Source organism: Cariama cristata, unplaced genomic scaffold (genome assembly GCF_000690535.1).
Source record: "Cariama cristata isolate BGI_N322 unplaced genomic scaffold, ASM69053v1 scaffold23198, whole genome shotgun sequence".
Lineage (NCBI taxonomy): Eukaryota > Metazoa > Chordata > Aves > Cariamiformes > Cariamidae > Cariama > Cariama cristata.
In genome coordinates, this window is record NW_009632242.1 from 55,173 (window position 1) to 82,680 (window position 27,508).

Consider the following 27,508-nt stretch of genomic DNA (forward strand, 5'->3'; position numbering starts at 1 on the left):
CTCAACTATTCCTAAAAAGAAGACTCTTTTTTTTTTTTTTTTTCCTTTAAAAGAAAAAAAAAGTGTCGGTTACAAAACCAAGCTCATACAGTCCACATTTCTTTTAAAAAATAGGATTTAAATCAGTTATAACATGAATCTTTCTAATGTGCAAAGAAAGGACATACAAGCAGATAAAAGAGCATTTAGGAGGAAAAAGGAGCCACACCTTCGTTAAATAGGAATCTGAGGTTCACATGTAAAGACTGATTAAATACGCTGTCCAAATGAACAACTAATGGCATGTTTCCTTGTGTACACACCTCCGTTTAGCCTTTCAAGTTGCTTGAGAGATTTTAACGTCTCCCAAAAAAATCATTATAAAATGCAGAATGCAAAAGAACAGATATAAGCACTGCTTCGACCTAAATGTATGTGTCATATCTATAAAGCGTTCAGTTACTGTGTTAAGAAAGCAGACAAAAGGCACAAAATTAATCAGTACTACAGAAGGGTAGGCATCCATGCTACTGTATGTGAGAAATACCGGGGGTTCTTTACGGGGCACTGTAGAAAGAAGCACTGAGTAGAAGTCAGCACATTTTACCTTTGCCTTTCGCTGCCACTTCTCTCAAAAACACCTTCACTTTCAACAAATACAAACTAAAAAGCACCAAAGCCTCAACACACTTTTAGAATCCGCTTTCTTAGTGTCACAGTGGTTACCTTACAAAGCAAGATCAAGCTACAGGATTGGTTGTTTACTTTTTGTTTTTCCCCACTTTACAAAACAAATTCTATCCCATTTTGTTTGTTTCCTTAACAAAGTTATTGTCTCAGTGTAATAATTTACTAAATTGTTACTTTTACATCAGAAAAATCATTCATCTGAGAAGGCTAGTTACATCATGTCTACTCATCCAAATATTTCATCCAGAAGCAATCGACTGGGTCAAAAGTGAAAGAAATCACCACACCGGTCTGCTCGGAGCCTTCATGCGGAATGAAGGGCTGCAACCAGCCGAGCTGCGTCCGATAGCCCGGAGCAGCGCACAGAACTCGCCTCTCGGCTGGTAGGAAAGGCTCACGCCCGGCACAGGGGGACAGGGCTCCCACCCCGCGCCTCAACGCACAGCCTGGCATTTTGGCATGAACACCTCGGCGGTGGTTTAACGGAAAAGGCAAGGCTGTGAGCGAGGGTGCCGCAGGCAGAGCCCGGCCGCCTGCCGGGCCTCTCTTACCTGGGGGTGGAAAGCTGAGGCACGAGGGAGCTGGAACACCACAGCTACATCCGCCAGACGGGATTTAGCGGAACCGGTAGCCAGAGAACATTACACGGCAAAGATCAAAATGACCAGAGCAGCCGGCTGACTGGTGAGCAGAGATCTGTTAAACCAGCGTGAAGTCTGAACAAACAAAAAAGTGAGGATGCAGCGGGTTAGTGGGGGTGGAAAGCTGAGGCACGAGGGAGCTGGAACACCACAGCTACATCCGCCAGACGGGATTTAGCGGAACCGGTAGCCAGAGAACATTACACGGCAAAGATCAAAATGACCAGAGCAGCCGGCTGACTGGTGAGCAGAGATCTGTTAAACCAGCGTGAAGTCTGAACAAACAAAAAAGTGAGGATGCAGCGGGTTAGTGCGAACAATGTTCTTGAGAAGGTATTGCTGCTTCTTATAAGATGGCAGAAAATTCACACTCGTAAGTGACAGGAAACGTGCTCTTAAATCAGCATCCCGAAGAGCGAGCACGCTGTCAGTGTTACCATTCTTCCGTCAAAGTGAGTTACTCAATGACCGTTTAGACAGAACGACTGCCATTAAGTGACGCGTCACATTTTAAGTGCAAAACATTTTTGGCAAAAGTGAAAAATAGAAAAAACCTTAACCAGTACTAATAAAAAAGTATTTTCTTCAATACTAGCATAGGGCCTGATCCTGCAAGCACGCAACTCGGGGAACCCCCGCTGAGTCCAGCCGGAGCTCTACGCCCTAACGCTTAGAGGAAAAGGTCTTTAAATCACTGTTAGTGTTTATACTTGTTTACATGTAGTGTAAATAATACCCACACAAACACATACGCACTGCGTGTATATATGTGTGTGTATACATGGACGTGTGCGGGTGTGTTTGTGTATCCATACACACAAAATGGCTCCTGGATAAACTTGAGCTTGTGAGTATTTCGAGATGCATCATTCACAGTATATAGCTTCTCGTTTGTATTCAGTGACATCTTGAAGTTATATACTGTATCATTTTAATGCCTTTAAGGTAAAGTTAGGAGGCAACTGCTCTATCCCGTCAATGAGTCTTCCACAGAGGATTCAAGTACAGCCAACCGTCACCCTGCAAGAAAATTAGGGGGAGTTTACAAACAAGATTTATACATACTGGATCTGCGTATGTACGCATAAAAGCTAAAATACTACTAATCGACATAAGAAACCATCCCTGTCATCTGAAAATTCTGTGCTTAATGAATTTACAGGTAATTGGGGGGGGGAATTACAAGAGGGAAGAGAAGCAATGGGAGGACACAACAGATGAACTGCTTGTTTAAACAGCTGCGTGTACTGGCTGACCTAACAACACGGTCACACAGTAATTCCCTCAGTCGGTCTTATTTCCCTTCCCCCTTTCCTCTAAGAAAGGGCAAAGAGGAACTCAGTAAAATCTGATTCATTTCAAGCAGGTAAAACCCAAGACTGCGTTTAAGATGTCCATGCTTCCTTACACTGCACAAATATCCCTAGGTCGTGTTCACTTTAGTATGCTGAGATCAAGATTAGAGGGGATGTGAGTACACAGGATTTGCAAATTAAAGTGTGGATTTTAATGTAAAAAACATACCTTTAAGTGCCTAACATTAGGTACCAAAAATTCAGGTTAACATAAATCTAACTGAAGGAAAGTGAACAAGTTCACAAAATAGACCTGGAAAAATCCAGTGCTCTTCTTTAAGAGCCAGATTCTGGCAAAACCAGAATTTAGACCCAGGAGTGGGATATAACACCACTAGCCCATGGTAAAAACCACAAATTCACTTGTACTCGCATCCTCCTGTATGCAGAAACACGGCATAGGGTCTTTAAAACAAAAGTACCTCTTTGGCAAAATATTTTGGTTTCCACGGTGTGGTAAGAGCCAGACGTTGCCTCTCCTCTGCTCGCTGTCTCTCTTCAAGGCGGTGCTTGTGTTCCGTTGCGGCATCGATATTGCCTTCTTTCAGAGAATTGGTGACGTGCTGCCAAAGGCGCCTGCGGGATGGAGAAGGAGCACAAGCGATAGAGTGAGAACGCTCCTGCCGCAGCCGAGTGCCTGGCTAGACATCAGTCCGGCGAGAGCCAGACTGATCCCATGTCCCCTGTGCCGTTTTTGCAAGTCACGTAGCTCATGAACCATCACTCTCCTAGGATCTTCAGCACATTTGTGGAGCAGATTTTCAGATTTGCTCGACTCCCAGTGTTTTGCCATGCAAGTTAACTTTCTCAATAGCTTTTGTTCGTGTTCCTGACTCTTCACAACCTGAGCTTTTTTCTCAAAGCAGATGGATTTCTTTTTATCGTTACCTGTTCGCATTCTTTACTGATGATCCACCCCCAAATGACGTGTGTTTATTTGCAGTTAGATTTTTGAATTATAGGGGAATGTTAGCCAAAAGCCAAGGGTACATGAACTTGGGACACTGGCTGTTCCCCATCAGGTTACGAACAGAGGAGCTGATGCTCTGATTCTGGGGAGCCCTTCTAGGTCTGTGCTCTATATCCCCAGTTAACAATCATCAGCAGTATATAACCAAACTTGGTTTTCATACGACTGACTGCATTCAGGTGCGATGCCTTCTCACGCTGTGTTACCCTAGCGGAAACTTTGCCCAGAAAAATACTGAGAAGAAACCGACTGCAGCTTTTACATATTTACAGGGGCGTTTAAATGAGTTTCTGGTTACAGTCTGATAAACTCCATATCCTGCAGAAACACTGTAATTTGTAATTTGCTTACAAGTATCCAAAAAACCACAACAAATACACCGCAGAGCTACTGGTTTCCTTATTTACGCCAACCTTTCTGTTCCAAATCTACAGGGGCTACAGGGGAAAAATGAGTTCGTGGTAAGCAAGCATGTCTAGAAAGTAGGAAAATGACAGCTGACCCAGCACAATGACTCAAGACACACCTTTGTAAGATAAAGAGAACATATTTACAGATAATAAAATGAAGCGTAACTCATGGTTTTAAATCCTCCAATAAAATGTTCCTAAATTCAATAAAAATATTGATTTTTCTGAAGATAAGCGTCAACAGTTATCGACAGTGAATAACAGAACAAGTTTTTTTTTCTGATGTACCTAGTCAGTTAGGCATGTGATGTGGGTGCTGAGAGCCTTAAAACTGCGTGCGTGTGTATTTATATCTCACACCGCAGCACATTTTACATATTTTTATATCTATTCTAAAATATATAAAACGTGGCATTCCAGCATAAATTATAAGATGCAACATTACTTGCAACAAACACTGATGTGACTACCACGTTACCATCACTTAAAACAGGTTAAAACACTGCATTATCATTTTCCAAATGCTCATTAAAACGCACACAAGCATTTTCCCCCTCTACAAAATTGATGTACACGTCACTATAATGTAATTTATGTTCCAAAGAACCGATACACAGCTTCAGCTATTTGTGCCTAGATTAATGTGCCGTAGGAAGCGAGGCGTTTTTGAACCACACCATTTATAACCGCACTTTGCCGCCCTGTTCTGTTCCCACCCGAGGCTCGGCAGCAGAACGCCGTAATGGCTCTGCCCTTACCTTGATTCCAGCGGGCCTTGCTTTGCTATCGGCCTGATCTTTTTCCTGATAACAGGCAGTTTGTTTGTGTCAATCACTTTGGTTTCTCCATTGCTGTACGTAAATTCCAGCGTACCGTTCCATTCTCCCTGGGCCTTGCATACGATGGTGTTAGTGGGATTGTGTTTCACTTCGGCCGTAACCCTAATTCAAGAGGGAAGACAAAAAGACCACAGAAATAACTGGGACCATTTATTATCAGCATATGAAAGCACCACCACAGCTAAGGCTACAAGTAGCTTTCTACATCCGCAAAGTAATTTTTCAAGCAAAGTAGTGACGCTGTCTCCAACAAGAAAGACTCGACCCAAGAAAGCTTTGCTAACACAGCAATAGCTTTTGGACAACATTCTCCCAAAGTACAGCAGTAAACTCAACGTAAAACCCCGATACTCAGCTCTAACCCAGAAGTATTTACCTCACTAGCCTGAAAAACAACTCCTGACATTCATGTGACATTTTCAGTACGCACGTTATTTTCACACCTGAACATAATGCCGTCAGACACCTATGTCAAAGACTTCAGGTACCTTTATTTATAACTTCTTTAACTCTGCAAGTTTACTTCCCGAGCTGCTGAGAGGCAATGATTAAAGGTACCTTACTGGTCCAAGAACTGGTCTGCGAACGAGCAAAATAGATAGGTAGGACTGGAAAACCAAAATGCATGGAGAAGTTTCGTGTGCGTGTCTCTCTGAACATGCACACACGTGCTTCAGCAAGCCACAACAAGTGATCTGTAAACTCAATTAAGTTTTTAAATTATTAAACTAATACAGCACAACCTTCCCCAATTTTCACTCATCCTGACGGCACCAGTCTACGCCTTTTAGAAAACACCCCGTCAAAACAGCCCACGCCGATACTTGCCTGAACACAATACCGAAGTGGTTGACACACATATATGGAAGAATACTTAGATCAAGTGAAATAAAACAGAGGTAACCGTGCAAAAGCACGGCCTTCTCACAGACACTGCTACAATCCGCACCAGAATAAAAAAGGGGTCTGTGTACGTTAACAATTGCGTCATCAACTTCAGTACAGAAGTAAGACAGGAAGCTATCATGCACGGTGCCTCTTCACAGCCTTCATAAAGGGGAACTAAAGACACATAAATAATACTTTCATCATCTGGAATTTCAGCGCAGAAGTGGGAATCCCCAGTAGGGAGCTACCGCTATGGGCAGCGATGCTTTCGCTTCTCTCCTCCTTACGGGAGCTCCACCTGGAACATCAGTTCATCTGCAGGACTCGCACAAGCAGCAGCAGCTGGTGCAGCAGAAATATTGCCTTTTCTGCGTACATTTTTTTGATCCTGCACTTACAGCAATTTTTACAAGCGGCAAAGCCTGGGAGAATACATTCACTTTAGTTTAATGAGAGAAATATATCCAATTCAGTTAAATGACATAAATGTGTAACTACAATAAACTGTGCTCTAAAGCTGTAAGTCACCTCAGACACCAATAGGAAAAAAAAAATCAGATATCTATCTATAAACTACTCCAACAGAAGAACCAAACAGGTGCCCAAGAGTCTTTCCATCGAAATCCAGTAGCAGGTAAACAAGAACAAGACCGTAATTCCTGTACCTGTGGACTTTCCCTCCATAGAACGGCTTGGTGTGGAACGTGACCGTAGCAGAATAGCCCGTTCTGGCACAATTGATGTTGACTTTCCCTCCGAGCTCCACCCATGGGATGGTAAGTATCGAGCGAGCATAGGCACTGGGCAGGGTAAAAACATACTCTTCTTCATGTTCCATCAAGTAAAGAACACCTACATAGGAAAAAGGTTGAAAGTGAAATGATAAAAATTCACTGCTAAGACCTGACCGTCACTGCCCAATTACTGCCATCAAAATGTACTTCCACAGAGGTCACAAGACGTGCAGCTCGCCTTGAAGGAGGGCACTGTCCGCTAAGGGAAGGAAAAAAAAAAAAAAAGTCTGCCCTCTGGAACAGATTTCTTCAAACAAACATTTTCAAAAGCACACAATTCGAATGTGTCCCCTGGGGTCCTTCATGGTACCAAACATCTTATCAGAAAATTCAACTGGATTACTTATTTTGTGTTATTGACAAGCAATAAATTGTTAAAGTTGGAAAAAAAACCAAACACCACCACATTTGCTTGGAAAAAGCCAAACTGAATATTCAGATGCTCACTCAGTATCGTATCATAATCTCTCTCCAGAAAAAAAAGATGGGCATGGCCAAAGGACCCTTCAGTTCTCCATTTAACCAGACACGACCAAGTGCTTTCTGCTAATTCCTTACGGACGCATTTGTTGGTGGGAGTGAAAGGCTTTCTCGAGCTCTGCCTGGGTACAACTAGGAAACATGCTTAAGGAAGCCACTGAGAAATTTCCTCCAAGTTTTGCTCCTTCACTTCCAAATGCCTGGTTTCCCCACACAGCCCTTGCAAATTCTTGCATAATCAACGAGGGGTCACCTGGGCCACTGCTTTATTACCACCAAGACCAACGTCTCCACCACGCAGAGAAAATTACTGGCAATTCTAATTTCATTCTGTAAAGGTCCCTCCACCCTCAGCATTACGGGGTTGTAATTAAAAACAACAACATGCAGCAGCAGTTGCGTGTCCCATCAGATCTCAGCCTCCCCTGGGCTTAAGGATACAGCTCTATCCCCACCATGGCTCTAGTTTGGTCTTTAGGATGACAAAGAACAGGACGTCAGACCAGGTAAGGGCACCTTAAACCTTGCACACAGAATTAGATCATGCCAAATATCTGTAGTATATTTTTGATTAGAGTTTTACACTCTTTTGTGTCCCACTTAACTGCCTAAAGGCAAAAATTACAGGTTCGAAAATAATTTTTCACAACAGGGATTGAAAATAACCCGTCACAGAAAGCACTCAGAACCCAGAAATATTTGGGGGCGGGTGGGGGGAGGATCAGGAAAATGATCTTCACATAGTAATCGTATCTGTTTAGAAGTAAGATGAGCTTGAGCCAATTTGCCTTCACCCTGGGGCAGATAAGGGAAGAACACATTTGTAGTGGTATTGATTAGTTTGTCTATCTGGTTAAGGAAATAATGACACTAATTTTGCAAAGTGATCTGACACGTACCGATGAAAAAGCACTAAATAGGAACAAGACACTACTACTGCCAACAAAAAAATATGCCGTTAATGCTGTATGAAAACACATAGCTAAAAAACATTCAAAATTGAAAAGCACAGAGCTCTAACAGAATGGTCGTTTTAAATATTGGCTCTGATTAATAAAACTAAACACAGGAAGCTCTGCAACTTGTCACTTCTGCCTTCTGAAACTGTTCCATAGGAAAACATCTTTTGCAAACCGGAATAGTTTTATGCAGTTGTTCTCAGGACTTCTGCAACCTCAGCCTGCCAGCAACGCCACAGCCAGCGCTTCCACTCCAGCAAGTTTGATACAAACGAGCTGGAGAGTGCAAAAGCACAAACACAGAAAAGCAACGTCTTCAAAGGACCTTTAATCATTTTGCCTGGGTACGTCACAAGTTCCTGGTGTCGTGTCCTGAACCCTCACCAGCACGAACACGCGCACGTTTTGCCTCAAGCTTCCTCAGCTCCATACCTGCAGGTAAGCCCAAGCTGAACACGCGGCAGGAAGGCTGAGCCACCCAACTCACCCGGGACACGCAGCCAGGGAGAACTTTTACTCAAAAAGACAACTCTGCTTATCAAACTCCTTAAATGGATGCTATTATAACATTAAATTAATAAAGGACAATCAAGAAGCCTTTTAACTAGATGATGATACTCAAAAAGGATCAAAGAAACCAAACGCAGAACGGAAACCTGACAGTCTGCAGTCGGGCATTTTCCACATAAAGAACTACAGGTTTTAGACTCAAGTCTGTCAGCTTTTCTTCCTCTTCCCATTTATTCTCCACCTTCTTCATTACAGTCACGGGCAACAGACGTGTAGCAGCAGGGCAACAGCTACCTGTGAGGTCACGGTTCCTCTGTCTTAATGGTGTAAGCACAGACACAATCCTCACACCATTGAAAAGCACAGTTTGCCTCGAAGCATCAGCTTCCAACATGACAGTTTGGGGAGTTTTCTTGTTGTCAGGTTTTTTGTGTTTTGTTTTGGTTTTTTTTTAAAAGACACAAGGTCTAATAGCAGTAGGGTGAGCAGGCGTGGTGCTCACTCCTGGGGGAGAACCTCACTGTATTTATGAACCCCACCTTCACGTCAGCTTCTCCAGAGCCTCCCTACTTCCCCGGGGCCCAGCCATCCTCTTCTGACCGTCACTGCATGTCCCCGTGTGAGGGGAAACTGCCATGATAAACACAATTTCCTTCTGGGTTAGTATAGGTTTGCTTTTGTCTCTCTGATGGGATCGATAGCTTTTTTCCTCCGTACTCGAGTGGGAACGAACGCTGCCAAGCACACTGAAAAGTGAACAGCAAGTAACAGCAGTGACCTTCAGTGTAAATATTTAACCACCACAGCACGTTAGATATTAAAAACTGAACCCAGCTCTCCTGGCAGTATTTTTAGCACCTGGTAGCATATTTTTTTAATTCCTTAAATACCTGAATAAATACATTTTTAATGAAGTGCGATCTCACTTGAACTATGACTCCAGCTCAATAATTATAATCTAAAGAAGAATAAAGGGAAGATTTGAAATATCCACAACTTCATACTACTTTTAGTATTAACGTGACGGTGAGGTTCGCATTCCGTCGTTTGCAGAGTCCCCGTGCAAAACCTGGTTTAACTGAAGCACCACGAAGACCGTAGCTGCACCACCAGGGCTGAAGTGAGACCCATGCTCTCTTAGGGACGAGGAAGCCAAAATGACACCGAGAGCCGACATCTGTAACTGCCCCCACAATCTGAATTCATGCCCTACCCTAAACTGCCCAGTTTAAATCTTGAGAAATAAAAGGCAGAAAAACTAAAATCTAATTTTAAAGTGTTGTGTACTTTTAACATCTGCTTCTAAGTATCACTACATTTTGACTGATCTTTAAAAATATTCTGCTGGAAAATACCCAGGCTATTTTTCTTCCCTTCCTTCCCCACTGTAAGGGATTATTCATTTTTAGTTTAAAAATGGTTGTAAGTAAATATACATGAAAAGTTGCAGAAGATTCTCCCATTTTCAGTAACGTTTCCTCCTCTCACATCAAAAACTTATTTTGGAAAGTGCAAATTCCTTTAAAAAAAAAAAAAAATCTTAAGTATTTATAGGCAGCTATTATGCATGGAAGAACGCACCAGATAAGTACTCTGGGAGGAACAGTGAATTTAGTAATCTAGTTTATTAGAAAAAAATCCCACAGAGAAGGGTGTATTTTTTGTAAACAAGTGCAGAATTTTGAAATTTCCCCCTTGAAACGTCCTCAACAGCATCTACTCCTGCTTTTGACTAAGGCAACGTATTCACAGTCATGCTCCTTTCCATGACTTCTCAGCCTGCATTAAAGTAAGCGACGTTCACGGCCTATCGTTTTCCCTGTTTGACTATTACTTGTCCCTCACTGATGCTGCAGCTTTGTGAATTGATTTTCCAGTAGCACGTATTGACGAAATACCCAGAGGAGGCTCTGGATCAATAAGCCGCAGAAGAGGCATGTGCAATTTAATGCTCCCACCCGACTGTATGGAGATCAATCTGAACAACAAATGGTACGTGGGACACAAACGGCCTGGGGCAGTTTCCTAATTTAACCGGCTCTTCGCTCTGTCTGCATTACTCGTGGCACGGTACAAACAGGAGTAAGTTACAAACGGGAGTAAGTTACGCACAGGATGAACCGCACAGGGGTGCAGTGCATCATCAGCCGCGCAGATGCGCAGGGGAAAACATGAGATGCCAGAACCGGGCTCTTAGCGTCTCATAAATGTTCCAGCGAGCTGTGCTGCACCGCTCATTTTCCAAAGACTGGAGCCATTTGCTAAATTAAGTAATGAGTGCCATGCCATACGGAAACTGTTCTGAAACCACTGGGCTAAAAAAATATTAATACAAAAATTGGTACTAGGGAATTATTTAGGTAGCTCTAGTTGCATGGAATAGTCAATCTTTGGGACCGGTAAATTAAAAAAAATCACTACTGCCTCGGGAATAGAAATTATAGACCTGTACATCTATAAACACATACACATATTTGAATAGGAAAAAAAAAGTGAGAAAAAAATATTCACTGCTTCCATTTAGATTTTACCCTGGAAAGAGCACTGAACCTTCTCCCTACCTACTGAATCTTTTCGAGGTTGATTTCAATTTAAAAAATAATTTTTGGAAGCCTATACCTCACTAGTTTTTAAACATTTAAAACAGCAGGAGTGAAAGCACAAGACATAACTAGCCACTTGATAATACAGAGCAATCCACTCAAACGTACTTTATGCTCTCTGCAAAATTAACCCGTGAATCAAAGGCGACACTTTTTTGCTGGGATTTTGCTGCTTTGGAACAAAACCCGGGAGCAGAAAAGGAACGCACACAGCCCACGCCGAGGTGTGCTCCCCACAGCCTTTTCCACTAAAGCATCCTTATCCTACAGCCAGGATCTCTTTGAAGATTCTTTGGACCACATAAAAAAACATTAAATATTTACATTGACCCTCCTATCCCTTGCTAATTTAAATCTTAATGTGATCCTATTCATTACAGCCTCTCCTCCTCCCTCCCTCTCTCCTTAGTACATAATTAACATTAACCAGAATTAGGGACTGCACATGCAACATGAGTACTTTTATGCAAAATACTCTCTCTTCTCTTCAGGGTAGCTTTCTCAGGAGGAAACTCAATGCTGACTACTCTGAAGAATGGGGGGTTTTGTTATATAGTGAAGAAAAAGTTGAGACATTTCATTAGCAAGCCAGCTTTAGACCCCTCATAACCACAGATGAAGGGCTAGCATGTAAAAAAGCTTCTCCCATGGATTTCCAGCGGTGCTTTCCTACTCGTTCTGCATCTCCGCAACTGATCCTTAACGTTGAATCAACAAACAGAAACCACAGATAGAAAAACAAAACAAAAAAACCCCACCTTAGTCACTTTGAGGGGCAACATATACTAAAACTTGCACGATTAAGATACTGAGCCGTACCCTTTCTATGACATGACCACGCTGTCCTCAAACCCCCTAATTCTTTAAACTCTTACAGAAGCCGTTGTACTTCCCTGACATCCCATTTCAGCACAACCACAGCCGCTTCTAACAACAAAGCATAAAAAGCAACATCCTCTATACATCCAAGGACATTGTGACAAGTTCAAAAAAATAACACTTCAAAAAGCACCGCAGAAACATTACCGGCATATTCCTTACACAATATAGGTCCAAAAAAATTCAGTACTGCTTTATTTCTGGAGAAAGCTTCATTGAATTGTTTGAAGGACACACACAAAACTATTTAGTACAGAGCAGAGTTTCAAAACACATCACAGCTGTTTGTATTCAACACTAAAGTCACAACAAGGGTACAGGTCAAACAAACTGTTCTGATAAATATCTGAACTAGAATAAGATGGTCACTCCCTACCAGTTAATTATCCAAAACATTAATTGCAGCTCTCTAATGCTCTGTTTGGAAGGAAGATTTTTTTCCTACGTACATCAAATGGTACTGAATGAATGCACAGTATGATGAAACTACTATACCAACATCAGAATGATTTAAACAAAGTCTCAGAATGGACACAGGTATATTCGAGATATCAAGCAAATTGCCTTTCGAGTAGTATCATGCAGAATCTAAAATCCTTACTGAGCTAACAAAAAGTCAAAGGCACCCACGGGTATGCAAGTAAACTCCAGTAACAGCGAAAAAAAGGGCCGAATTCTCATAAAGGGGACAAAAAAAAAAAAAAAAAAAAAAAAAAAAAAAAAAAAAAGGGGAGGAGAAAAAAAAACAAAAGAAAAAAAAAAAAAAAAAAAAAAAAAAAAAAAAAAAAAAGAGGAGGAAGGGAAAAGACACAAAAACCCCAACAATAAGACTTGATTAGTTCGGTCATCCAATGCACAGTAGCAAAAAAAGAAACAAACAAATCCCAGGGATTTCTCTGATTCATGAGATGTCACTTTGCCTCTTATCAAAAGCAGGATCAATCATAGTTCAAACCTTCCTGAGAAACTCACTTAATCTGGTTTTAACAGTTCCAAATAAGATTCTCCAACCTCACCAGCCAACCTTGTTGCCAGAAAGCTTCTCCTAGTAGCTAACTTTAGTTTCTACCTACCTTCATACACCTTCCTACTAACAGCGCGTCTTTCCACAATTGACTCTTCTAGAAGACTAACTCACCCCATTTGAAATGCTGCAATGCGTAACATGTCCTTAAATACAAAGAAAATTCTCCAAATTATATTTCACATAAAAAAATTATTAGGCTCTGCATTACCAGACACATAAATATAGACATCGTTTTTCCACACTGTAAGTCCAGTGGCTACTTTTTTTAGGGTTCAGCAATCTATTCCACAGTACTCAGGCTGACCTCAAGCTAATACAGAATTTATACTTATGCAGCACATGAGAAAGAAATGTCTGCAGCAGATTCTACTTTTTGCACAGCTTGACAAATCTACGTGCTTCCCGGGGACTAAAAGAAATGGAAAAAAAAAAATAAAAAAATTTGAAGAAAAGTGTAGTTTCGAGTGAAGAAACCGCACCGCGAAGCAAACATTTTAAGCCAAGGCTGGCAGGTTTAGGCTGGCTGTTTTCAGATGACAGAAAAGCTTCAGCGGTACAACTTTTTGCTGCCGATCGTCAATCCTTAACATGCAAGAGAAATGCTTGGGCTGCACTGGAGTTTCTCCATCACTTCCCAGAAATGCTGTCACCGCGAAGCTGCATGCTTCTGCACTGCTTACATGACCAAAAAAAAGACAAATGATAACTACAAATTGGGTAAACCCAAACTTCCTCCCAAAACATCCATCATAAAGGCAGCAGCAAACCTTGCAATAAAAGAGTTCACCATTGCAGATGTTCCCCAAAGCCTGCCTCCGCTCCTGGGATACTTCCAGAATCATGGGGGAAAAATAATAATAATAAAAAAAAAGGATAGAGGAGAACTTATTCTCATAAACAGACATTAACCAATCCTTGGGGTAGGGAAGTGGTTAATTCCTAGACTCTTTCTCTCTCAAAACTGGGACACAGCAGGACTTTGAAGTCTTAAATAATCCCCACAGTAGACACCCCCAATCCCAGGGAACTGTGTGAGCTAGCAGCAAGAAAAAAGACATTTCCCTACTCCTACATATTCAGAAGTGACTTTCTGTTTAATTTTATTGCCATTAAATAGTTCCCTTCACTGAGAAAAAAGAGTACTAGAAACGAATCTGTACCGGAAAAGCGCAGCAAGTGAAACCAGTGACTCAGGCTGGCAGCAGTACAGTCAGGAGAGAGCCAGAAAGACCAATTTCCCTTCAGACACTTCCTTCCCAACTTCCTTAACTCCGTCTTAAAAGCAAAATACCCAAATCATAGGGAGAAGGAAACAGCCGTGCTGTTATAGACTGTACCTATCGCAACAATTGCAAATCCAGTAGTAAGGACGTTTCATGGCTCTTCTACAAAAAAAAGGGAATCTATTGCCATCAGGAAAGAAGCTACCGTAGCCCTTTCTACTGTTTGAGTTTGTTCTTTAGTTCTAGTTAGTAGAAACAGCAGAACATATCTGTACGTTTCTCACCGTAATTGTGGTGGTGTTATTAATAAGCAAAACCACATCACTACATTTCCCACTCGACTTTTTTACTACCTTTAATATCATAGTATTTAACATAATGATGACAAAAAGAAGCATTTACTGTAAGTTGTCCTGGTACTTCTGAGATTACAGTCTAAAACTAGTTAAGTCAAAACACTAAAAACCATACACAGGAAACTACTCTCAAATAGCAAAAAGGGCTGACTAAATTGCTCAGAAACATTAAATCGATACATTAGCAGTCCGTAATGACGCTACTGCAGGTGTGTTTATCAGTTCAGATCATCCATTAAGAATCTGTTACGCTTCCCTCTATTTCTGAATTCATGTTGAGCAATGACTTATCACAAAGCAGACTGTATACAGTCTGATGATGATATATATGATACAGCAAATCACGATTTATACCTTGACTACATGACTTTCTATAAAGCTTGAGATAACACACTATGTAAACACAACAGAAACCACAATTCTTTGCAGAAACTACGAAAGAAGAATGTTAGGCTTCAGTAAAAATGTAGGTTTTGCTATTGCTTTGTTCCAGTTGTGAAACTGGAATCACATAGTACTTTAAAAGTGAGCAAGACAAATAAAAGTGTTCTTACAGAATATGCTGTCAGCAGCCATTTGCTACTGCAAAACTTAATTGTATCTGAAGTACAGTCATATATTAACAGACTCACATAACTATAAGCACGCATTCATATATGTAACCTGTCTCTCACATTCCGGCTGGACAGAAAAAAGTTCTATGAACCCTACGGTTTTGATTCCAAACTTCACAAAAGCAAATAGCCACAAGGTTCAAAGGAAAGGTCAGAGGGAGAGCAAGCAGGAAAATATCCGGATTTCTGTTGTGTTGACACCCACAACATTAGCTTCAAAAAAACCAAAATAAAAGCACATTTCTTACCTTCACCTACCATAGAAACACCTATTGACATGCCCATAAACTTGCTTTTGGTCCATACGTGAGCGTTCACGCACATTTTCTTCTCTTTGCACTCACAGTAAAAGCAAGATACCGGTGGATGATGGGACACTTGTTCAGCTACAAACCTCAGCTTGTAGCACGTGGACTGGTCCTGGCCAAACTCCTTGGTTGGGTCCTTCGAAACCATGGAGGCACCGTTAGTTCTGAATGCTTTCACTTTATCTTTAGGCACATCCCATGAGCAATGAAACGTTTCACCAATTATAGGGTTATAGGGCTTCTTGGCAACCGCTCCCTTTCGGCCTTCGTGAAAAGCTGTTAGATAATACTCCACAAAGCAGATAATTCTGTCCTCGGGAGTGGCTCCAGCTGCAATTGATAAAAACAGGTCTGGATGGGCCATGAAATTTGCATACATCTCCAGCAGGGATCTTTTCTCCAAAATAAATGTTGGAAGCACTACCTGTATGCAAAGCAGACAAAGGCAGATATGATTTCCCCATGATCACACTACCACGAGGGAAGGGAGGGGGAGAACAGTAAAGACAGCTGCAATTCTGGCCCTGCCAAGTTTGGGGACAGGGTATTTGCCTCCCCTGCCACAGTCATTTCATTTTCTTTGCAGTGGAAATAATGAGTGAAGGAAAAAGCAGCGGCCTTAATAGCCATGCAGGCTGCTTCCTATTTCATTATCATTCTCAAAAGCAGCTCATGCAACAGGGACGGGCTGTTCCGCTCATGTGGAAATCTGCCTTTTGCTCTCCTCTCAGTTAACAAACCAACCATTGTTCTCCTTGTTTACGGGAGGTAAAAAACATACTTTGATGTAAATTAATTTACAAACAATTTAATCAAACGTCAACAAGCCCAACTAATCATAACCCTCCAAAAAGGGAGGGGCACACCCTCCCAAACCAGGAGAAGATGAGTATTTTATATAAACACAGACATCACCAGCCTGGAAGTGGTGGAGAGCATCAGGGGTACATGTACCCCTTCAGTCAAACATCTGGGCTCCCAATTTCATTCCTGGGCCCTTGATCACCCACTGCATATCTATTAGGTCCCTGCAAGCCTCTAACAAACTAAGCCAACTAGATTCAACCAAAACCCAATGGCAGGTATTTTTCCAAGGATAAAACCACGCCAAAGATCCTTCTCAAGAGGTCATAGGCAAGAAAATGCTCTCCGTCTGACTCCCTCTGCCCTACTCTCTCATCGTATGTGTCAGGTCCCCTCTCACCTCCCAAGTCAAATCCCTTGCCACCCGTACGCTCTCCTGTCACCCCCAGGCACAGGGCACGTTCCCTCCATTTGAGATTGCACCCTACTACTGTGGTGGGTCCCTGCATGTCTTCACCTTACTTCAGACAAGTTGGAACAAGAACAAAAAAACCTGCACAAACTGTTATGTTAATGTCCTGGGACTACAGAGGCTCTAGGGGACCCCGAAAAAATCTGGGACTGAGCATTAGGCAGTCTGCACCCAAGGGAGCCAGCCCTGAGCAATTTGGATGCAGTCTCGAGTGGCTCATCTAGCAACGCAGATGTTGCTAAAGTCACCCACTTAGGAATAACACTTTTATCAAAGGTTTCAGCGAAACATCCTGGAGTGCACTGCAAGACAGACAAGGGCTATAGGACCTAAAGTAACTTAGTTGTCTGCCTCACACTCCACACCTGTGCAGGACCGTCCCAGGGGAGCTCAGAGGTCACTCCTGCGTGACCAACAAGGAACTTCTGGCACGCACAAATCTGGCTAGAACCAAAGTGGCTGATGCAGACCAACAGCTCTCCTCTTTTAAAGCAATGCTTCTGCTTTCCTTTTTAATTCCTCATTGCATTTACTTCCTCCTTTTCCCAAAAGCAAGGGTTATTTACAGCAGGCAGGGAGCCACCTTTCAATCATAAACACATTTGCTTTCCCTCCTGCTGCCCCAGCTTGCTATTCTAAGCAGGACGAAAGCACAGTTCAGTCCTTCTGGATCCCATGGATAATGCAATAGAAGCTGTCAAACTTTTCTTTATCATTTAGTTCTTTCCAAAGAAAGCTTGTAAACATGAAAAAAAATTCAGTCACAACAACTCAAACACAGTCTTAACCGCTACACAGTAAGTCAACGCACCACAACTACAAAAAAAGATAACTGCTCCGTTTGGTAACGTACACATTTGCTCTCTCCTTCTATGTAATATTATTTACACACATAGAGCCTTTTATAGGCTAATAATTTTTACAAGTTTAGATAGCAATCAAGGAAAGTTCCACCTGTAACATTTCTCTGACTCTAGACTGTAAGCCTTGAGGACTGCACGTGGTCTCTGTTACCAACCTAACGAGGCCCCGAGAGGTACAGGACCTTAATTTTATACTATGAGTGGGAAACTACCAGGCGCTAAACACAGCCTACAGTCCCCATGGTGGTGTGACAGCGAGGGGCTGAGGAGATTGGGTTTTAAAAGTGAAATCTAAAACTTTGGAAGGCAAAGTGGAAAGGCAGTAGATTTTCTTAAGGTATTTTTAGCTCTTTAAACAATTCCGTCTTACTCACAGCGTTCTCATTCTGACCAAATATGCATTATCTGATATAATCTTTTTAAAAAATGCAATTCAGCATTACTGACCCTCAGTACAAGATCTCATTTTAATATAAATTGTATACTCAAAGATCAGGTTATCAAAGGGGAAACTGACAGGAAAACACAGAAAAAAACCCCATCATTTCTGTCTAGAAATACTAGTAGTGACTATCATGAGTTCGCTGCACAGACTTGAAAGGTCAGAGAAACTCATTTGAATAAACACTCTGCATCTCATTATGGCCAAGGGTCTCTCTCTAAAAAGAGCGACCTTTAGTAGCACAAATGGAGGAGAAGAAAACTACAGACCATAGTTAAGATAATGCAAATTTTATGGTACAACATTAAGACTGCTGTGGTTTCATCCTGCGGACTCGATCCTGTAGTCCCCGTATCTACTCTCTCAAGTACTAGCTGTGTGCTTTGCAGCTACGTACTTAACATAGCCACTAACTGAGATGTTACGAATCACTGGACTCTTATTATTGAGTTTCAAGAATCAATTTAAAATCTGAATAAAGCTTGAACTCCAGCTCAAATCATCTTGCTTTAAAAGCCCACCTAAAATGGAAACTACATCCTTAATTGTAGCAGGAAAGGATCCGCTGCAAAACACAGAATTGAATTGTTTCCACAAAAGGAGGCAAAACCACCTATGAAAAATATTTGAGTTTTAAAGTTTACACAACTCCATTGCCTTTTACTAAACAATCTCATAGCCTCGAAGTTTCAATATGCAACACCACCACACACTAACACGGTTTTTTAAAAAAAAAAAAAAAATCACACCAGTCAATTCTTTTTTTAATTGGCCTTATCTTGATTTCTGCAGAAATCAGCAAAATAGAAATAAACAAATTTGGAAGCGTATGGCATTCTTCTTGCCAGCATTGGCCTGTCACGCACTTGTGCTAGTACGCTAGCTTCCAAAGGAATGAGGTTTTCAACGCTCCTGCAGCCCAACAGAACGCACTGTCCAGAAAAACACACTTAGGACCTATGTTCTTTATAGTAGTTTTGGGCTGGACTACAACAATTACATTTTTCTTGTAATAGCATAAAAAGTCAAAACTGCCTAATTTTTTCCTTCTGAGAAAAAGCCGTCATGACAACTAAATGGACAAAAGAATCTCTTTAGAGTAAATACCAAGTTGCTGAAGTCTGAAGCAAAAAAATCTCCTGATTGAATTCTAAAATGTTAGAATAAACTCTGTTCTTGTTCCTTCTCAGGCTTCAGGTGTAAAGGAAGCAGTTTAACAGGCATTCTTCAGCTTTCATTGAGGTTAAAAAGAGGATATTGGTTCAAAGCTTGATCGTAATCTCCTAGGTTTGAATTCACCTACACTCAATTAGATCTGAATGCGACTGAAAGAAGTAAGAGAATGACTTCTTGAGAACAGAGGTATTTATCTCCGCTACTATTTACTGTGAGGGAAAACATGGGTGTCAGCATCATTCCCTACTTTTTTCAGAACTCTGACCAAAGTACCCTACGTTGAGATGTCCTTCTCTTAGAGGTACAAAAGCCTTCCACTGTCATCTGTGTCACTGTGGGAATAAAGCAAGCTATTTTCATCTCACTTATATTTTAAAATTACAAGGTAAAAGTATACTGACAAGCAAATTAAAAACTTACGACCTGGTGAACATACTACAATGTTAATTTACAACAGGTTGATATTCTACAGAATTACTGGCAGCCCTTTTTCTCAGAATGTCAGCCCTTTATTTTTAGCACATATTAACTGCGTAGGGAAGGTGAGGGAGCGCAGGGGAGTGATCACCCGTCTGTACAAACTGTTAGCATTACTTGCAATCCATTAGGTGTCATTTGCCAACAAATTTATCAGGCTGTCAGTGGTTTTTTGGCGCTATTTTTCATTTTTCAAAAGTCCAAAGAACAGTTTTAGATTTTAAATGAGGTTTAAAGTCCTAGCCCAGTCCAAGGCATCAGTTTTGTACTACGTTCTGCCTCTGGGAACTGCTCCCCAACCCAGCCCAGCCCTCTCTAGCATCTACTGAGAGTCTAGCCTGTTCTAGCAAATCCTCATGCAGATTTAATACTTCATTGCAGGTGTTTTCCTTCGCAGTAGATTTTTACTGTTTAACTCCTCATTAAAAGGCATGGCAGCATGACACAGCTCAAAAGCGAAGCACCTCTGCAACACTAAACGTGGCCGTCATCGCTGTGGGAAATTGGATGCCATCGCAGGCAAGGCCAAGACTAACGTAAGCAATCACCCCGTAGGAAAAGGAAAAGATGCTGTTTCCTCTGATATGGTACATGAAGGTACTGATTACGCATCCGGAACCCAAAGCCACCAAGGGCTCAGAAAAGCTGTTTGTTCGTGTGTATCGTGTTAGAATCCAGAGCTGAGCAAACGAACCAACTCTAGGGAAGGTGGCACAGGAAAATGGAAACACGTAAAATATTAGCAACTCTGGTATTAGCTCTGATATTTGCAACTACTGTGCCACAACCACTTCCAGCAGAAGCTGACTAGCATCAAGGCTATCTGAAATCTGACTTTCAGAGGAATAATGCAAAATGAAAATGAGGTGCAGCCAACAAACCAAGCTTTACTGTCACATCTGTGGCCCTAAGGGCCTCATGTCAGTAAGCAAAGTTAATAAAAAAAAAAAAGCAGTCAGCTGTCTTGTAATTTTTTTCTTTTTTTTTTTAATCCGCAAAATGGTCAGAAAAGTGATGTGCACATGTGGCATGTCTCATTAATACTCATCATTTGTGTATTCGTGCATCACACAGGCTAGAGATAGCTCTAACTCTGCCATATGCCTGTTCCTCTTTGCAGACTGTGGGTATTATATACACACATTCATGCATGCTAATATTTTGCCATACTATAGATCTGATAATATTCATCGCTGTCCTCAAAAACCATGCTCTAAAAACACTATGTAAGAAACAGGTTATAATATATTTTTACCTCTTCCTACTTTTCTTAAAGTCTCTACACTTCTCTTATTTACAGGAATTTCTCTTATTTACATTAACTGTGTGTCTTTGGGGTTTTGTCTCTTCTGCCGTGACAAAAAGATGATCTTGGAAATCAGGGAAGAAAAATCTTGTTCATTACCAAAACCAAAAATGTTTTGAAGACACAAGAGCAACAGATAAGGAATCTTAGTCTAGTTTAAACATTATGGACTCAGATAGCCTTAGCAAACCAACACAGAAAAAGGGAAGAGCTATGAAAAATTGAGGAACGTAAGAAAAACAAAACTAAAAATTAACATTACTCCAGGCATACTAAGAAGTGACAGGTATAAATTATTCACAAATGAAATAATGCAACTTTTGCTCCATTTAGAACAAAACATTAATTTCTGTGCAGTTATTCAACAACTATACTTCACACCAGATCACGGGATTGCTCAGTCTTAAAAATGTAAGGATTTTTAAATACTGTCAATTGTTCCAGAGGAAGCAGAGAAGACTATATTGAGAAAGCCTTATTTTGTAAGAAAGTGATAGTAAAAATAGGTTTTGATTGATATGTAAGATCAAAAGGAAAGCAGATGAACTCTTCAGAATACCAAAATGCCCATGAGAAGAATCTCCTGCAAAGCTCCTTCATGCACAAGGGAAATTCTCTCATCATTCCAAATTTTTTTTAGTTTGTGGAGGGTGCGTCAGAATGAGCTCTTATTTGTGGGAAATGGGTTATAGGGGTTTTTTTTAAGTAGGAAAGCTTTGTGGAAGGATAGGGTATTCCGTATCTTTACAAAAATCCACTTGATTATTTATTAAGTCCCCTGAGAAGGTTTCACTGGAATGTAGGACTATTCAAAAAGAGGCATTCCCCGCTTCCAGAACATTCACCTCATTTCCAAAACTCTAAGGACTTACAGGAAATTTCTCAGACACCGTAACTTCTCTGATCATATCCGTATAGATAAGCCCATAACAATATTGGTTCCGGAACAGAAGGATGCACAGAAGGTTAAACTGGTGAGCTGCTTAGCACAGACAAGAACAGCGATACACTGAAGACTGTAATTTCTTTACCATCATAGGTTTTTTTTTGAAGCTGCCAAGTAATGAAATGGCATCCACTCCACAAAGCAGTGACTTGAGCAAGTATTTCCTTCATCCATACAATTGCCATGACTGGTCCTCAAACACTCAGTGCACCCTGACTTAACCTACATGTGGGATACATACCCAACATACAGTTGCTTTGAAAGACTTAGAAAAAAATAAGCAAGTGTTTTGGAGGGTTTTTTTTTTTTTTTTCTTTCCCTTCCCCCCACCCCATCCCTGCATCCCTAAAATATCTGATATGGTCACTTCATGTGAAAGTCGGCCTAGCTGGAGACAGCACTCTACAGCTCTCTGGAACCACACCTTTACAAAGAGGCAAACTTCCCTGTCCACAGGGACAAAACATGCTCAGAGGAATCACACGTGTCTGCACGCACACAGAAGGATGAGAAGAAGAAAAAATAATGAACAATTACAGAAGAGATACAGTGTCCGTACCCTGGTAAGGTCCATGCCAAGTTTGAGCTGAGAGATGAGATGGAGAATTACACTACGTTGATCATCCATGACTCCTAAATCCTCCTCTTCATTATCTTCAGTATCTGTCATTTCATCTTCAACTAGGATCAACTCAGAAGCTGAATGCTGAAATGAAAAGAAACATCACCATCTGGACAAAAAGATACCGTATGGTTTTTTCCACTATAGATGTTCTCAATGGAACTAAAGACAGCCTCTGTTAAAACCAAAATAAGATACAAATTCAAAATAAAAAAATCCAGTGATGGGTTCATAGAGTATTTTGGTCCTGTCCTCAGAACGACAGCGGCAAGTATCAGATGCTAACACATTATCCTCTCATATTTATTTTGCAATGATGCCAGACAAAAATCATAGCATATTAAAGTAACAGGTGTTCTATTTATTAAATAAAAGTACAGAGTCAAAAATTAGTCTTCAAGAGTTTGTTTCATAAATCTCTCCAGCAAATATTCATACTTCGTACCTAGATGTAGCATGACCTGATTTCACACTGTTTCTTTTCTTCTCCTTTCCTCTATCCTACTTCCAACTTAGGTATCTAAGAAAGTCAAGACTATTCACTGGAGGAGATAAAAAGATGACTGTAATTAAAGTACATGCTTTTCAAAAAAACCCAAAGACATTAGATTTTACGGTGTAAGGCAACGCCATGACTCTTTATGACACTTGCAACACCACGCTGCTTCACAGCACAACAATGCCAATACTGCCCAGTTTCCAGGTATACAAGCTGCAGATGAATAGCGAGGCATCAAGCCATCCCCCTTCAAGAATAACTTTACAGCAGAAAGGGATAATGATTTGTGATATTTTATTTCTCCTCAGGGTTTACAATATATTACTAACAATAATCCAAGCAGGTGGTAGTTATTTGGTTCAATCCCTTGAAACCACTCTGCAAGCCTTCCAGGTATGTATTCAGGTAAGCTCTTTGTACTTAAAAAAAAAAAAGTTGGGTTATGTAGCTGAAAAATTTACAGCCCAGCATTTCATTATTGCCCAAGGATTCCATGCTGTAAATGAGACAAGACAACCTGCAAAAGTTAGCATTCCTTCACGCTAAATAGCATTTCTACAGAAACAGCTAGTTCATTACCTACAATGAGAAATTTTTCATCTCACTGTGAAAGTCTTTGCAACCGAAAAGTTTCATTAAAACCAGCTGATATTCAGAATTAAGTTTCAAAGAAATATTTCTGAATGATCACACTAGAAACCCCTCAGGTGAACAGCAGTTTGTGTAAGGAGAGCGTCCCTGAAATTTAGTTACTACAAATGCTTCCAAGATTTGAATAAAGTGTTTTCTTTTTCTTGCCTTTTTTTTTTTTAATTAAACAAATGTTTCCATAGCTATACCCAAAAGAATGAAAGCTATTCCCAAAAGAATAGCTATTCGGTGAAATCCAAGGACATCTGAAAGACACTTTACAATTACTTTATTTAGAAAGTAGAATATGTAGATTACATAAAACAGAATCTGGCGAACCGTAACCTCAACAGCTTGGAGCTTTTCAAAAGGACAAAACCACACTTTCGTCTTCCTACTCCCCCTAGAAAATGAAAGGATAGAACGATAAGCCCTTTCCTCCCAAAATGCACAGCATTATTATCCAACTGACGCCTTACAGACGAGTTCAATTAACATAAAACCTGACAACCTCATACAAAATTATCAGCCGGGGAGACATAAAGCACCGAAGCCTGGCTCAATTGTACAGGCTACGATTCATTTGGAGGGAGCGTGGAAAAAGCAGTAGCGGAACTTACAGTAGATGCTTCCACAGGAGGTTTCCCTTTGATCCAGCTTGACCTCATTGAGAGCACTGAGCTACGGAATAAGCACTGCTGCTTCTGTTACTGCCATGAACAGAGCTCACGGCAAACAAGCCCCAGCAGAAATTAAGAGCAGTAGGAAAAAAAAAAAAAGGCAAGGGAACCTCCCCTCCTCATACCCACCCCCTCTTTTGCTATCCAACGAGTTGGAGAGTGTGCACCGGATGCCAATCTGCTCCTTGCGTTTCTCGTCACATGGCATTGAGATCAGGGAGCTTAACTGCACGCAGCTCCGACTGGGAAATGGTGCTGCTGTTTCCCAAAGGATATCCTGGGGGCCTGTTCTCCAGGTGGGGGGCAGAAGGGAGGGGGCACAAGTGTGCATGAGTGGGGGGGAGAGAGAGAGAGAGAGAACGTGCTAGCAAGTAACATGCTTTCAAGTGAACGTTAACAGCTGCGTAACCTTTAGTTGTTAACGGCATCACAAAATGAACAAATGACACATCGACAAGTTCACAGAATAAATCACGTATTAAGAATTTTCTTTTTCTTCTGAAGACTGCACATTCAGCCAGGGACAGAAATCCTTCTTTCTTTCCTGCCAAAACAGGTAATTAGGTTTTCCATGCCTTCCAAAGTGTTACCAACGCAATAGCAACTACCTCTCATTGCTACTTTACAAAATGGGCACAGCGAGGGCAAGCAACCCTATAAACAGTTTAGGTGCTCAGGAAAGTAGTAGTTAAATGAAAGGCTTTCTGCTCGTCAGAGAGGATAAGTACAATGTAACATTACGATTAAGCACGTTTAATGACCATTCTGCAATAAGGACTAAAATTCTAATTATCTTAACTATCCCCTAGTTTAAGAACACATGCAAGGGCATCAAAAATCCCACAACTCTACTATTCGAGTTACCAACATACTAGTGATCTTCAGTGCACATAGAATGACATCAGTTTTCTGCATCTTTTCTCACTTTCCAAGAAACTAAGAACTTAAGTAGCAGTTTACAACTTGTGTCACAGGAACTGAACAGCAGTCACCTTCAGTAAGCAACATCCTTTCTGTATTTCCCTCTATTCTCATTAGCTGTTCTGGGTAGTTACTGAATTGCTTTTTAAGAGCACAGAGAATAGACATTTCTTTTTTAACTAATGCAGATTTTCTTTGAAAAAAACAACACAAGGTGTGCGGACATACAGCCACAAAATACAAAGCTACTGTATCTTTAAAGTGTCATAAAAGTCCAAATCAGGTTTTTAATTCTTTTCCTTTCCACAGAAATACTATGCAGTTTAGTAGTAACCAATATGTAAGCATTCAGCAGAATGCAAAAGATTATGTTGAGTGATTATCCTTTAATGGCAGCTTTTCTGAATTATCAGACACAGACATACGTGTGTGTGTCCTCCCTCCGCCCCCTAAAATAGAATTGCAAAGCTGAACGAGGAGAGCAGTGATTTGCTCCATTCCTGTGTGGTCAGAGAATAACGTAAAAGCTATCGAGCTAGGTTGGGGTGCTAACCCTCAGGGGCTTATATTTAAAATCATTTTAATCAAAATGAGTTTGCAACACCAGGCTGAAACATCAGGATTTTTCAGAAAAATCTGAATGGAAAAAGAACGGATCATTTCTAGAAATGCCCTGAAGGGATTCACTTCAAAGTTTAAAGGCCAAAGACATAAAAACACACGCCGGCAGAGATCTATTTTAAACAGGTCACTTCATTAGAACTGGGATCGATTAACTCGGAGAGGTCATCTGCTGGTATACAAAATGGATGTTCTAGTCAGCAGTTTTCATCAGAAAACATGCTGATTCTTTTTTAAAGAGATGAAACCTGTAAGGGAAAGAAATTGTTTCTGAAGGAAACATTCCGCATTTAAAAAAAATGTCTTCAGGGAAAAGACGCTTTGACAAGCCTGGGATAGAATCAGAGTTAAAAGGCACATTTCTGTCAAAGGGTAAACCTGCCTCTGTTCTTCCAAAACCTCTTCCACAAGTGAATTTTTCAAATTAACCGCTGTGCTGGAAATTAATTTTTAGCTACTTAGTTCAGTTGTAAGGCTCAGAGCTTGGTTTTCCAACATACTTCACAAACCATATCATGCAACAGTACATCAAGCATGACGTGGATCTCATCTTGTTTATTTGTTGGGGAGGGGAGAGAAAGGAATACAGAGAATCACAGTATCATTTAGGTTGGAAAGGGCCTCTTGAGATCATCTTGCCCAACCTCCCTACTCAAGCAGGGACACCTAGAAACAGATGCCGAGGATCGAGCCCAGCTAGGTTTTGAGTATCTCCAAGGATGGAGACTCCACAACCCCTCTGGGCAACCTGTGCCAGTGTTTGAGGCACTACTGAGAAGACTCTGGCTCCTGTTCTTCACTCCTTCCCATCAGGTATTTACACACGTTGCTGGGCTCCCCTGAACCTTCTCTCCTCCAGGCTGAACAGTCCCAGCTCTCTCAGCCTCTCCTCATGTGAAGGACGCTCCAGAACACTCATCATCTTTGTGGACCTGTGCTGGACTCACCCCAGCAAGTCCATGTCTCTCTGGTACTGGGGAGCCCAGAACTGCACAAACCACCGCAGATGTGGCCTCACCTGTGCCAAGCAGAGGGGAAGGATCTCGACCCGCTGACAACAAGTCTTCCTAAAGCAGCCCAGGATGCTGCTGACGCCTTTGCCACAAGAGTGCATTGCTGGCTCACGGTCAGCTTGTTGGCCACCAAGATCCCAAGGTCTTCTCTGCAGAACTACTTTCCAGCCAGGTGGGCCCCGGCCTGTACTGGTGCAGGGGCTCCCCCTCAGACGTCCCCGCATGCAGGACTTTGCACCTCCCTGTGGTGAACTTGGTGAGGTTCCTCTCTGTCCAGCCTGGCAGGGTCCCTCTCCACGGCAGCACAACCCGCTGCCTCATCAGCCATTCCTCCCAGGTTTTTTATCATCTACAAACTTGCCGAGGGTGCCCTCTGCCCCATCGTCCAGGTCATTAATGAAGATGTTGAACAGTATCGGCCCCAGTATTGACCCCTGGGCTATACCACTAGTGACTGGCCTCCAAGGACCTTGTACCACAACCCTCTGGGCCTGGCCATTCAGACAGTTTT

The 27,508-nt window shown here is 41.4% G+C and overlaps 1 protein-coding gene across 1 annotated transcript; it reads right to left on the bottom strand.

Annotated features, from left to right (window-relative positions):
* Positions 1–2,221: 2,221 nt before the first annotated feature.
* OSBPL10 (oxysterol binding protein-like 10) lies at positions 2,222–27,221 on the bottom strand. The gene is made up of 7 exons (XM_009706279.1): positions 27,003–27,221; positions 22,571–22,717; positions 15,466–15,949; positions 6,438–6,624; positions 4,804–4,986; positions 3,088–3,241; positions 2,222–2,330 (listed from the first exon to the last, which is right to left on the bottom strand). The coding sequence occupies exons 1-7, from the start codon at positions 27,219–27,221 to the stop codon at positions 2,286–2,288; spliced, it is 1,419 nt and encodes a 472-aa protein (XP_009704581.1). The 3' UTR covers positions 2,222–2,285.
* Between the last annotated feature and the right edge of the window lie 287 nt (positions 27,222–27,508).

Bases quoted from the DNA above. Each gene is read 5' to 3' on its own strand.
- OSBPL10 (XM_009706279.1), bottom strand. From the start codon at position 27,221: ATGCGGGGACGTCTGAGGGGGAGCCCCTGCACCAGTACAGGCCGGGGC. The intron at 6,625-15,465 runs GTAAGAAATGTG...TTTCCTATGTAG, and splicing joins TGTTTCTATGGTAGGTGAAG to GTGTTCTTTACTTGATGGAA. The intron at 2,331-3,087 runs GTACTTTTGTTT...ATTTTCTTGCAG, and splicing joins CAAAATATTTTGCCAAAGAG to GGTGACGGTTGGCTGTACTT.